The sequence below is a fragment of the Pelophylax lessonae genome (genome assembly GCF_965119305.1).
Source record: "Pelophylax lessonae genome assembly, chromosome: 3".
NCBI lineage: Eukaryota > Metazoa > Chordata > Amphibia > Anura > Ranidae > Pelophylax > Pelophylax lessonae.
The window spans coordinates 337436228-337449822 of record NC_138770.1 but is presented as its reverse complement, the minus strand read 5'-3'; the positions used below and the strand labels follow the sequence as shown (position 1 = coordinate 337449822).

Sequence of the window (13595 nt, the reverse complement as noted above, 5' to 3'; positions counted from 1 at the left end):
TCTTGCCTACCGTCAAGCATGGTGGGGGGGGAGTGTCACGGTCTGGGGCTGCATGAGTGCTACTGGCACTGGGGAGCTACAGTTCATTGAGGGAACCATGAATGTCAACATGTACTGTGACATACTGAAGCAGACCATTCAGAGACTGGGCCGCAGGGCAGTATTCCAACATGATAGCGACCACAAATACACCTCCAAGACGACCACTGCCTTGCTAAAGAAGCTGAGGGTAAAGGTGATGGACTGGCCAAGCATGTCTCCAGACCAAAACCATATTGAGCATCTGTGGGGCATCCTCAAACAGAAGGTGGAGGAGCGCAAGGTCTCTAACTTCCACCAGCCTTGTTATGTCGTCACGGAGGAGTGGAAGAGGACTCCAGTGGCAACCTGTGAAGCTCTGGTGAACTCCATGCCCAAGAGGGTTAGGGCAGTGCTGGAAAATAATGGTGGCCACACAAAATATTGACACTTTTAGCCCAATTTGGACATTTTCACTTAGGTGTGTACTCACTTTTGTTGCCAGCAGTTTAGACATTAATGGCTGCGTGTTATTTTTAGGGGATGACAAATTTACACTGTTCTACAAGCTATACACTCACTACTTTACATTGTTGTAAAGTGTAATTTCTTCAGGCTCGGTTCACACTATTGCGATGCGGGAGGGCTGCGAATTCGCAGCCTGTTCCCGCATCGCACACGCACCCCCGGCAGTTCACACTGCCATATGCGATCCGCTGGGGGTGTCAATGTAATCTTAACGACACCCCCAGTTTGATCGCATATCACAGTGCGATCGTGCAGTTCGCACAGGATCGGATCGCACAAGTGTGAACCGCTGTGCGATCCGATCCTGATGCAGCAGCAAAAATGCCTCCTGTGCGTCTTTGCTGCGGGTGCGGTGCGAATTTAGCCATACAAACTGTATGGCTAAACTCGCACCGCACAGCTGATCGCATGTCATGTCGGAGCAGTGCGCTCCGACATGACATGTGAACCCGGCACACGCAGAAGTGTGAACCGGGTCTCAGTGTTGTCACGTGAAAAGATATAACAAAATATTTACAAAAATGTGAGGAGTGTACTCACTTATGTGAGATACTGTATACTGTATGCCTTGTTTCCACACTGTCTGTGTACAGATTTCCTTTAAAATCCTTTTCATACCTTTTTAGTAGAATATCTTTTAAAGATTGCCGGACACTTTGCCTTATTTGATCAACAGATGGTTTTGGCGTAGATGGAGAGGGATTAGGTACACCTGATGAAGATCCCCTCTTTTCTGGTTTCTTTTTTTTAATGTCTTGCTTCTCACTAGCACCTGTTTGCAAAAGCACAAGTAATATTTTTTAAAAACAGAAATGCCCAGTTTAACAAAAGGCATTTTAATAAAATTTACATCTCATTCAGAAGAAGGTAATGTCTAGTTTTTAGTATTCACGACACTACATACTACTTATAGTATACACTACACTAACTTATAGTTAGAATGCAGCAGTCACAAGAATAGGAGGGGGTCTTCAAAAAGTTTTCGCACCATTATATTTTTGTTGGAAACAGTGAGGAAGGAGTAGCAATTGGTTGTGTCTAATAGTTTCATGTGACTAGTCTCTCTGGCAAGCCAGCTGACCTTGCAGTTTAGTGGTCACATAGTTGTTACACTGTGGTGAAGATGGCTGGAAAACTTATAAAAAAGTTTAGAAACTTTTTGAATAACTTTTTTGAAGAACCCTCATACATTTAAAGCAGAGTTCCACTCAAAACTGGAACTTCCACTTTAAGAGGTCCCGACCCCGTGACATGCCACATTTGGCATGTCATTTTTTGGGGGTGGGAGGGGGTACCTAGTTTTGACAGGTACCTGCTCCCACTTCCACTCGGGCCCCCTAGGCGGCTTGGGCAGAGGTTCTCCTCTCATCCTCCCTCCCTGCAATCTTCTGGGACACGTCACAGGTCCCAGAAGATTGCCTGGTCAGTCACGACGCGCAGCGCGACTCGCGCATGCGCACATGGCTGCGAAGCCGCAAGCTGTCACAGCCTGGTGCCCACAGTAGTGATGCCGGCGCCGCAGGGATAAGACGGAGAGAACCGAGGCTCCCCCCGACCACATCGCTGGACCGTGGGACAGGTGAGTATGTGTTTATTTTTTATTTTGTAGCTGCTGACTTTTAACAAACACAAAAGCCAGTGGAACTCCGCTTTAAACTAAAACAGACACTTCAGCTGCATTAATAATACCTGATTTTGGGGACTTTTCATCATTGGATGGAGCAGCGGTAGGATCTTTTAAAGACCTTTCTCGTTTTTCTTCAGAGACACGGTGAGATGTTGTGGCAGACTGCAAGGTCTTTCTGTCAGATGCATGTTTCTTCATTTCCAATTCCTTCCTTTCTAGGACTTGTTTATTATCTCCAGAGCTCTAAAACCAAACATATTTCAAACGCTTATTGTATGCTAAAATAGTACTTTTTACAGTGTTAGAACAACTACTATATTTTAAATCCTCACAATAGACTTAAATATTTTAAGCAAGTGGTTGAAGAGAAACATTTGCAATGTCGATAAGCCAAGCATAAAGATAATCTATTATCTTCTTAAAGCTCTTTTATAAATATACAAGTTAGATTGACTGATTATCAGTAGGGCTGATTATCAGGGGCCGATATTCACTTTTTTTTAAGCATCCGTATCAGTCAAAAAGTTGCCGGTATGGCCGATATTGCTTCAATTGGTTCTACCAGAGGGATGCCTACAGCTACAGGCATCACCCCGATACCCTTTTTAGAGCCAACGGTTGGCTTTCTTGTAATAAAAAGCGATGCAGTTAGTCACCCACTCGGCTGTTATTACAAGCAGTGGGAGGGGACGTTCCCCTCCCCCCTCCTGCTGCTCCACCCGGGTCTTCGGTCCTACCAGGAGGCCCAATCAACCAGCTGGCATGTCCGCCGGCTAGCCGTAGACCTGAACAAAGCTGTAATTGGCTCTGATCGGGTCTCCGATGTAGTAACCCGCAAACAATGCCATGACATCACTTCCAGTTAATGGAGCCTTAAAGGCGCCAGATTTTAAACAAATTACAGTATTCAAAACAGCCAAACTTGGCGTTTTGAATGCTTTTAAGTGTAGAGGAGGGGGTTGGGATCTTACAGACACCAGATCCCCCCATAAAGAGTACCTGTCACTGCCTCTTACTGTCACAAAGGAAGTTTACATTCCTTGTGACAGCAATAAAGGTGATCAAAAAAAAAAAATGTATGTAAATATTGGCTATCGGCCTGAAGGGTGGCCAGAAAATCAGTATCGGCCCTGAAAAAACTATATCAGTCGATCCCTAACATAAATATAATTTTATAGGAGAAACTGATGAGCTTGAAGGAAACCTGACCTTATTTCCTTCTGAAATTCTAGCAGCTTGAAATGCTGACCCACTGGCCTCAAAACTTTCTAGTCACTGAGCTGAGCAAGTGTGCAGGAAAAGAGCTCTGATTTTTTTCTGCTTTTTCTGATTTACAAGCTTGTTCCAGGTCAGTGACAGACCAAAAGCTAGCATTTTCCTCAGAGGAGGTAGCAACGGCAGTCTCCATACATCAGCAGTAAAATTATATATATTTTTTTAACAAACATAACAATGAGTGCATAAACAAAGGCCTGCACCAGTGGATGAAAGTGTACAGTTTTAGCTCATACCTTTATCTTAGCAATATTCCCCTGCAGTGCCATCCACAATTCTCTGAAACTGTTTACGCAATGATTTACTTTTTTGTATTTGTATAGCTGCACATACGCCTCCCACAAGGCCTGCTAATAGGCCACTCAGGCCAAAGCCATTGCATCGTGCAGCACTAAGCAAGACTAAATTAGATTTAATTTTGTGTGTATGTACGTGTGAACAGTACAGTACAGATAGATATCGATTTTTTGAGAGAGAGTGTGTGTGTGTGTGTGTGTGTTACCAGACTCCAAATTATCTTGCTCAATGTGTAGAATTTATTTTTAAAGCATATACAGTTGCACTAATGCTCTTTGTCAGGTGCTTGTACTGCCAGCCAATTCACAAATAGCCCACTAATGGTTCAATTTACCTTGTTGCGTTGCACCCCAGGATGCCACAACAAATGATAGTGCATTGCATTACAAATTTTGTAGCATGTCCAATTTTCAAAATGTTTTTAGTGCGTTGTTGGTCCCTTTGACTTCAAAAGAATGCTTTAACGTAAAATGAGTTAATTCACTGCAGGAATGTAAAAAGGCCTTTAAGTGTATCAAAACCCAAAAACAAGAATGTATTGCAGCTTACCAGGTCTTGGATATGGTGACTGCAATCATTTTAATTTAGGCAAAGATCATTTTCATCAAGTACAGAAAAATGGGATTTTTGACTTACCGTAAAATCCATTTCTCCTGATATTCTTAACCAATGGGTTATACTGCCCCCTACAGGAGTAGGACACTAGGCAGAAAAAAAAAGTCTGGTTACGACTATGGGCAGTCCCAGGGGGTATACTCCCTCTCTCTGCTATATTTACTTTTGTTACAAGCAGTGTCAGAGAAAATACAACTTCACAGAGGGGTGGGTGCTGTGTCCGTCAATAAACATCAAAGAAATTGATTTTATGGTAAGTCAAAAATCCCATTTTCTCTTTCATTCATTGACGGACACAGCTCCTGATATTATTAACCATTGGGACTTCCCAAAGCAGTGTTAAACATGAGGGGTGGGAACAGCAAAAAATTCCCAAGGCTAACTATAGCCAACCAGGTAAACAGGAGTTCCACCAAAACAACTGGAGCCCACCTGAAAAAAACAATACACACTCAAAGAGGACCAATGCCTCTAAATAGCAGCCTACAAAAACCTGGCACCGACGACCAGGTGGCCACCTGCAAACCTGTGTCACCGACACCTGATGACAAAAGGTCCAGGAGGCACTGAGCGCCTAATTAGAGTGTGCCTTGATAAGGAAAGGAGGAACCTTACCCCTGTTGGAATATGTGTAATTTTGTTTTAGCCTTGTTGCCGGCAGTCTGGTCTTCCAGGCTTGTTTAAGTGTTAATTAGCAAGTTAATGATAACTTTGTCTAGATGGGATTAGCCATGAGTCAGCTGTACCTCGTTATCTAACCATTTTGTGATGTTTTGGGTAAATATTCGGGTCATTGTTCATGTAGTGACTGACATACTTCTCACGTGTATAAAAAGTATTTTTCTTGTTCAATAAAGGAGTCAGTTGTTTTCAGATACATACAAGCTAAGTTAAGGCTCGTTTTGTATGTAGGGCGGCTGGAATATCTATGTTCAAAACTGGAGGAAGCCGAATACTGACCGAAGCCCACAAACAGTGTGGGTCGCGGTTCCGTTAAAAGGTATATCCGAAGTATAAACGCAGAACACCTTATTATACAGACAATAGGAAGAGACCACCAGTGACAGACTGTCCATCTCTTACATTGAAGAACATGGAACAGAGGCCAATGTAATTAGCTATTTCAATCAACATGTTCAGAATCAATCAGGCCAGGGATAGTCTTCATATATTTCTTGAGATATACGGTTAATATTACTGTCCCATTTTAAGTAATTCAAACCATATTCTCAGTGTCCCTTAATTACCTGTCCATCATTTCCTGGGTCACCATGTGTCCCTAATAGACACAGGGTGACTTACACATAAGAGGGGCCCAGGGAGCTCAGACAGGGATTTCCCAACCTCTCTAAGGTAAGCTGGGTTCCACAGGCCCCCCAACCAAAGTGACTCTTGTCACAGGCCTGAATCACCTGTCTGATCTATCTGGGAATGGTCGCAGAGGAAGCGGACAACCCCGTTCAAGACTTATCCGTGACAAATAATGCCGCCAGTCAACACAATGTCTTCATTCCCACCTTCTGAGACAGCATAAACAAGGGAATATCCCGAAAAATATTAAAGATAAACTTCTGGAGGACCGAAAGCACCAAAATGAGTCAGCAACAGAGACCGCACTGGAGGAACCAAATGGCGAACACCCTGAAGAAAGGTACGTACCAGGTAGTGTGTGGCCAAGGGTTGTTGAAAGAAGACCGTCAAAGCCAACACATGACCTTTGAGGCCGATTTCCGTTCAACCCCCGTGAAGGAAGGTCAAGATCTTAGCCATCGAGAAGGAGCAAGGATGAACTCCAAGGGACTCACACCACTCAATGTACGATGGTAGATCTTCCTAGAAGTCGATTTCCTAGCTTTTAACAGCATTGGAATCACAGATTAAGACCAACCCCTATCCTTCAGTACCTGGGCTTTTAACAACCAAGCCGTCAAAGCCAGCGACTGTAAAGCAGGCTGGAGGATTGACCCTTGGGACAGCAGATCCTCCCTGATAGAAAGCTTCCAAGGAAAGTCGGCGACCAGCTGCACCGGATCGGCATACCAAGCCCGGCGAGGCCGGTCCGGGGCCACTAAGATGACCTGAATGCCTTCTGCCTCCATCCTGCGTAGGAGTCTTGGCAGAAGCTTGAGAGGAGGGAAGGTATGAATCAAACGAAACTGACCCCACGGGGCCACCAGTGCATCTGTGGTATCCACCAGAGGATCCAATGACCATGCCACGAACCTCTGCACCTTTCTGTTGAGCCGAGAAGCCACAGATCCACCTCGGGGGTGCCCCACCGGAGACACAACACCTCCGGATGAAGAGACCATTCCCCCGGGGCCTTAAATTTGCACCCCCTAAGGCATTCAACAAATTTGAAACCTTCATCGACCTACAGAAGTATGTTCGAAAATTGAATATCAAAAGGTATGTCATGACCAATCCGATTCTTCCTAGATTGGACTATACTATGGGGGTCAGGAATACTTCTTTATCCAACTCTTCTATTTTCAACCCCCCCTGGGCCCTTGGCACCTTCATTGTCAGTGTTTCGGGACCTTGTGGCCAGGGATCTGGACGAGTTGGATTTAAAGAAACCCAGGATGGCGATCACCTTTCAGAAGGGATTAAAATCATTAAAAGAAAGAAAGGACATCGTGGTAAGACCGGCGGATAAAGGGGGCGGCGTCGTAATTTTGGATGCCTCCGCCTATGATGCCGAAATGAAGAGATTATTGTCGGATCGGAATACATATGTTCCTCTGACAGGGAACCCAACCAGCCAGTATAAAAAGGAGCTCCTTGTACTGGTTGAAAGAGGTTTTCAACAAAAGCTATTGACAAAAAAAGAAAAGGCGTTCCTGGTCCCTTCGGCGCCGCGGATTCCGGTGATGTATTATCTGCCGAAGGTACATAAGTACCCTGTGACCCCACCCGGGAGACCTATCATCAGTGGCATTGACTCTGTCACCTCCCGGGTGGGCAAATGTATAGATAGCTTTTTACAACCTCTAGTTCTCAACACACCTTCCTTTCTTTGTGATTCTACGCAGATGATTAATGAATTGGCTCAGATAACATGGAAAGATAGTTACATCTTAGCAACTGCGGATGTGTCTTCCTTATATACTATTATTTCACATCATCATGGTATGGAAGCAGTTGCCTATTATCTGGAGCGGGACACACTGCTGAGCTTCCAGAGAGAGTTTTTGCTATCCCTACTGGATTTTACAATGAATCACAACTATTTTTGGTATGATAACACATTTTACCGGCAAAATCGTGGTGTCGCCATGGGCGCTAAATTTGCGCCAAGCATGGCGAATCTGTTTATGGCCAGGTGGGAGGAGGACGTCGTCGGTGGTGTTTCTGTGCCCGGGTTGGTTCTCTGGTGCAGATACATCGATGACGTCCTCCTCCTATGGGATGGAGATTCCGATTCCTTGGGCCATTTCATGTCGGCGCTCAATACCAACGATAGAGGTATTGTTTTGCAATTTGAGTCTAGTAGATCAGAGATACATTTTCTTGACCTTAAGATCAAGGTGGTTGATGGATGTCTGGTCACTTCGACCTACTTCAAGGAGACTGACAGGAACGGATTTATTGAAACAACCAGCTGCCATCATGTGGCTTGGTTGAATTCCTAAGACTTAAGCGGAACTGCTCCAACAGGAGCGATTTCCTAAATGAAGCCTTGGTTCTTCGTAAGAGATTTGTCGAGAAGGGCTATGGAGAGGTCGAACTAGACAAAGCCTTCCTAAAGGCTGATTAAAGGGAGCGAGCGGACTTGTTGCAGCCGATTGTGAGGGCGAGAAATGATGCGTTTCAACACGCTTTCTTTTCTTCTTACTCGGTGCAGCATTACTCCGTTAAGAAGATTCTGCGTAAACACTGGGGGGTTTTGCGCAATGACAGCGTGCTGGGTCCTTCCCTCCCTGAGACACCTCCTGTGGTGTTCAGGGGGGTACCACCGCTGCAATTGCAAATTGCCCCAAATGTTTTAAATCCACCGAAAAGAATTTCCTTTTTTCAGGAAAGGGGAGGCTTCTACCCCTGTAGGAGATGCATTGTATGTAAAATAAACACCGCAGGGGGTAGGAGAATTGACTCTTTTCAATCATCTTCTATGCAGGAGTCCCATAAGATACCACCCTTTATCTGCTGCTGTACCAAGCATGTGGTGTACTTACTTAGGTGCCCATGTGGTAAAGATTATATAGGCCGCACTATCCGGTAGCTCCATGTTCGGTTACAAGAGCATGTGGCTAACATTTTGAAGGGATTCCCGAAACATAGTGTCTCCCGACACTACGACCTATGTCATAACCGGGATCCCAGTGGCACTCTATTTTTAGGCATAGATCGCTTTGAGGGGAATTGGAGGGGGAGCAATATGACAAGGGGTGTTTCCAGGTTGGAAACCTCCTGGATCTATAGGATGAAATGTTATGTCCCTTTCGGTTTAAATATTGACTGGGACATAAACGCTTTTATTAACAACTCCTAAACTCCTCCTTTTTTACCCCCCACGTTTATGGAGGCTTTTTATCCTTTTTACCTTTCTGGCCATTATGTCTATGGAAAAAACGGAATGTTTGTAAAATCTTACCGTAAAAATTCCTTTCTCAGAGTCCTCCGACAGTCGCCGCCCACTCACAAGTCTTTACCAATGGGTATTGACCTTTGCTCCGCAGGAGTAGCTAGGCAACAAGAATTGTTAATAACAAAAGATTTTAGCATAGACACACCCCTAGGGGCTGTCCCCTCAGTCAATACCTCCCTGCACCAGCATTCCCAACTCAGTTTGGTAGCATAGCAGTAAGAGTACACAAAAACCCCAAAAGAGGGGCGGGGGCGGCGACTGTCGGAGGACTCAGAGAAAGGAATTTTACGGTAAGATTTTACAAAATTTCCGTTTTCTCTTACGTCCTCCGACAGTCGCCGCCCATTCACAAGTCTTCACCAATGGGATGTCCCAAAGCAGTGTAGACATGAGGGGTGGGAGACGCAACAGTAGAAAAGGCAACGCAGTACCCACATCAGAGAAAGGAACCTTACCATAGTAAGAGAACCAACTGGGCAGCAGGAAAAACGTGCTCAACAGGAGCAACATCCCAGGAAAACAAGTAACCCAGGGGTAAAACACCCCAATAACCAAGGGCCCAAAAAAACAAGGGTCCCTAAGAAACTGCCGCACTGAGAACTTTACGGCCAAAGGAGGAAATGCCTGAACATCCACCTTATAAAATTTTGAGAAGGTGTGAACGGACGACCAAGTCGCCGCCTTACACACCTGGGCCACAGAAGCCTGATGACGGTAAGCCCAAGACGTACTCAAAGATCTGGTAGAGTGCGCCTTCACAGGGAAGGGAGGAACCTTCCCCTTCAAGGCATAGGCTTGCTCAATGGTCTGTCTGATCCATTTGGCGATGGTCGCAGCCGACGCCGCCATGCCCTTCCGAGGTAACTCAGGAAGGACAAAAAGGGAATCCGACTTGCGAAAGGATTTAGTGGACGACAGGTAAACCCTGATAGCCTGAACAACATCCAAAGAATGCAAGGCAACCTCCTTCGGATGCTTAGGCTTCGCGCAGAGCGAAGGCAAGACAATGTCTTCATTAAGGTGAAACTCCGAGATCCTTTTCTGAAGAAAGGATGGGTTAGGTCGCAAGACCACCTTATCCTTGTGAATCACAAGGTAGGGAGAGCTGCAGGACAAAGCCGCCAGCTCCGACACCCTGCGAGCCGAAGTGATCGCCACCAAAAAGGCAACCTTTTTGGACAACAGAGACAACGAGATCTCCCTGATCTTTTCAAAGGGAGCCTGCTGTAACATGGACAGAACTAAGTTCAAGTCCCATGGAGGCAAAGGTTCCCTCCTAGGAGGGGCCAAATGTTGCACCCCCTGAACAAAGGTGCTAATCAATGAATTAGACGCCACAGGGCGTTGAAAGAGAATGGCCAGCGCAGAAATCTGACCCTTAATCGTGGCCAACGCCAAACGCTGGTCCACTCCAGTTTGGAGGAAAGCCAACACTCTCGACACCGAGTATGAGCGAGGGGAATACCCCCTGGACTCACACCAGGCAAAGTATGCTTTCCAAGTACGGTAGTAGATTTTTTCTGAAGAGGCTTTTCTAGCCTTGATCAAAGTGGGAATGACCTCAGGGGAGAGACCCCTATCCTTCAGGACCTGGCTTTCAACAGCCAGGCCGTTAAAGCCAGTGACTGTAAAGCAGGATGGAATATCGGCCCTTGAGACAGAAGGTCTTCCCGAAGCGGCAGGCGCCACGGAGCGTCGACTGCCAGATTTACGAGGTCTGCGTACCAAGACCGGCGAGGCCAGTCCGGTGCCACCAGAATCACCGCAGCCTGGACAGTAGTTGAATCGGGGGAAAGGCATACATCAGACGATACTGATGCCAGGGTGCCACTAACGCGTCCGAGGCGTCTGCCCGAGGATCGCGCATTCTTGCCACGAACCTTTCCACCTTGTTGTTTAGACGAGACGCGAACAGGTCCGCGAACAGGTCCACATCTGGAGAACCCCACTTCGCGCACAACATCTGGAAGACATCCGGGTGAAGGGACCATTCCCCCTGGTCCAGGGTCTGGCGACTCAGATAGTCCGCCTGCCAGTTCTCCACCCCCGGTATGTGAACTGCCGTTATCGCCGGGACGTGCGTCTCGGCCCAAGACAGAATGTCAGCCACTTCCCGAGCCGCCCGGGCACTCCTGGTGCCCCCTTGATGGTTGATATAGGCCACCGCGGTGGCATTGTCCGTCTGAACCCGAACTGGACGGCCCCGAAGCCGGTCCGTCCATCGCAGAAGGCAAAGCTTTATCGCCCTCAATTCCAGAATGTTGATCAGAAGGGAGGACTCCTCCTCCGACCATGTTCCCTGGGCGGACAAAACGCCCAGAACACCACCCCAGCCCGACAGGCTGGCATCCGTGGTGATCACCGTCCACGATAATGGATGAAAAGACTTGCCCCCCGACACTGCCGGGGACTGGAGCCACCACAGAAGATCCCTTCTGGTGCTTTGGCTCAACGAGATCCGTAGATCCAGGGATTGCGGCCGCCCGTCCCACTCGGCAAGAATCTCTGCTTGGAGACCCCGCGTGTGAAACTGGGCAAAGGGGATCGCCTCGAAAGCCAAGACCATTAAACCTAGACATCACATGCATGTCCGGAGAGACGAGTGCCGGTTGTCCCTGAGGGACCTGACCTCGTCCTGAAGTGTCCGAAGCTTGTCTTCCGGCAGGAAGACCCTCGCTTGGACAGAGTCCAGAATCATTCCCAGGTAGGGAAGACGAACCGAAGGACACAGAGTCGACTTCGGAATGTTTATGGTCCAACCGAACTCCTGCAGTGTCCGCATCGTGGTGGACAGGTCGGTCACCAGGCTCTGACTGGCGTTTGACCTTATCAGGATATCGTCCAGATACCCCAAGACAGCAATGCCCTGTGCTCGTAACAGGGCCAGAACTGGTGCCAGCACCTTGGTAAAAACCCGCGGAGCCGAAGCGAGACCGAAAGGTAACGCCACGAATTGGTAGTGATCCTCCGCAATGGCGAATCTAAGGTACCTCTGGTGACCCTCGAAAATGGGGATGTGTAGGTACGCATCCTTCAGATCGATGGAGGCCATGAATTCCCCCGGACTCAGGGCAGCCACCACTGAGCGCAGGGATTCCATGCGGAACTTGCGAACCCGCACAAAGCGGTTCAGAGCTTTCAAGTCCAGAATCGGACGCACCTTGCCCTCCTTTCTGGGCACAGTGAACAGATTGGAGTAAAACCCCCGAAATCTGTCCCGATGAGGCACCGGAACAACCACCCCTGGGCCCGCAGGTCCCGCACCGCCAGGTGCAGATCCTGCAAGCGCTCCGGAGACAGCTGAAGATTTGAGGGACAAAATCTACCCACTGGCCGAGAGAGAAATTCGATCTTGTAACCAGATCGAACGATTTCCTGAACCCATCTGTCCCGAATGTGGGTCAGCCAAGGTTGTAGGAAACCGCGCAGACGTCCCCCCACCCCAGAAACGGGTGAGGGCGCCCCTTCAGGCGGAAGTGGTATGGGAAGTCGAACCAGACTGGCCGGACTTCTGCTTACCTGCCCACGGCTTCTTCTGTGAGCCTTGGCCTTTGAAGGGCTTGCCCTTGGATTGCGACCTAAAGGCACGAAAGGACCCCTGAGAGGGCCTAAACGAGGAATTCCGTTTACCACGGAAGGACTTATGCTTGTGAGACTGGGGTAAGAGAGTACTCTTGCCCCCCGTAACCCCTTTAATCAGAGTATCCAAAGCCTCGCCAAAAAGGCGAGATCCCGCGTAGGGAAAATCCGCCAGCGTCTTGCGAGAAGATTGGTCGACCAACCAACTTTTCAGCCATATCAGACAACGGTTCAGTATCACCACGCTGGACAGGCGCGCAAGCCAAGGGAGCTAAATTCAAGTCCGCATCACACAAGTACATGACACCTTGATGGATCTGATCCACCATAGCCAACGTGGTAGGTGGAGCCGAATCAGCCACCAGGGTGCGCCTGAGCATCTTCGAGCATCTTCGAGCATCTTCGTCCAATCTGCAACAGCCTGTGCCGCCATAATGGAAGCAAAAATAGGCTTCAGCATAGAACCAGCAACCATATAGGCATGACGGGCAAGAGACTCCAGCCTCCTGTCCGTAGGGTCCCGGAAAACCGGGGTATCCTCAGAAGGAACCGCAGTAGCCTTGTTCAAAATGGCCACCGCGTGATCCACCTGAGGCGCCACACACAAACGCTCGTCGGTGGAGGGCGCAAACGGATAAAGCAGTTTAAACTTACTTGGCACAGTAAAGGGCTTCTTTAAATTGCGCCACTGCTCGTTAACAGTATGATGAAATTCCGCAGGGCAGGGAAAAACCTGCGCTGATTTTCGAGTTCTCTGCGTTCCAAAAGAGGACACCCTAGCAGGAGGAGTAGGCTCATCCTCTAGGTGCAAGGTATCTTTAATGGAGGCAATCAGCTCATTCATGAGTGCAAGCTCTTCAGGCGAGCCAGGGGGAGAAACATCAACCCCCTCCACCTCTGCCTCCCCCTCGGACCCCATAAGGTCCAAAGATGAGCGGGACCCCGAGAAGGGTACGCCAGCCACAGCAGCCACATCGCCCTCTGAATCAGAGGAAATGGACAACCTGGCCCTTTTTGCGGATCGATCAGCCATCAGCATCTGCACCTGAGAAACCAAGGACGCCA

General features: G+C 48.0%; 1 protein-coding gene across 1 annotated transcript in view; it reads right to left on the bottom strand.

Annotated features, from left to right (window-relative positions):
• PHF3 (PHD finger protein 3) overlaps positions 1-13595 on the bottom strand; it is a 279560-nt gene that overhangs the window by 123735 nt on the left and 142230 nt on the right. Inside the window, exons 6-7 of the mRNA XM_082249659.1 lie at positions 2236-2416; positions 1165-1318 (exon numbers count right to left, since the gene is read on the bottom strand). Of these exons, the coding sequence (XP_082105785.1) occupies positions 1165-1318; positions 2236-2416 (335 nt within the window). The remainder of the gene's footprint in view (positions 1-1164; positions 1319-2235; positions 2417-13595) is intronic.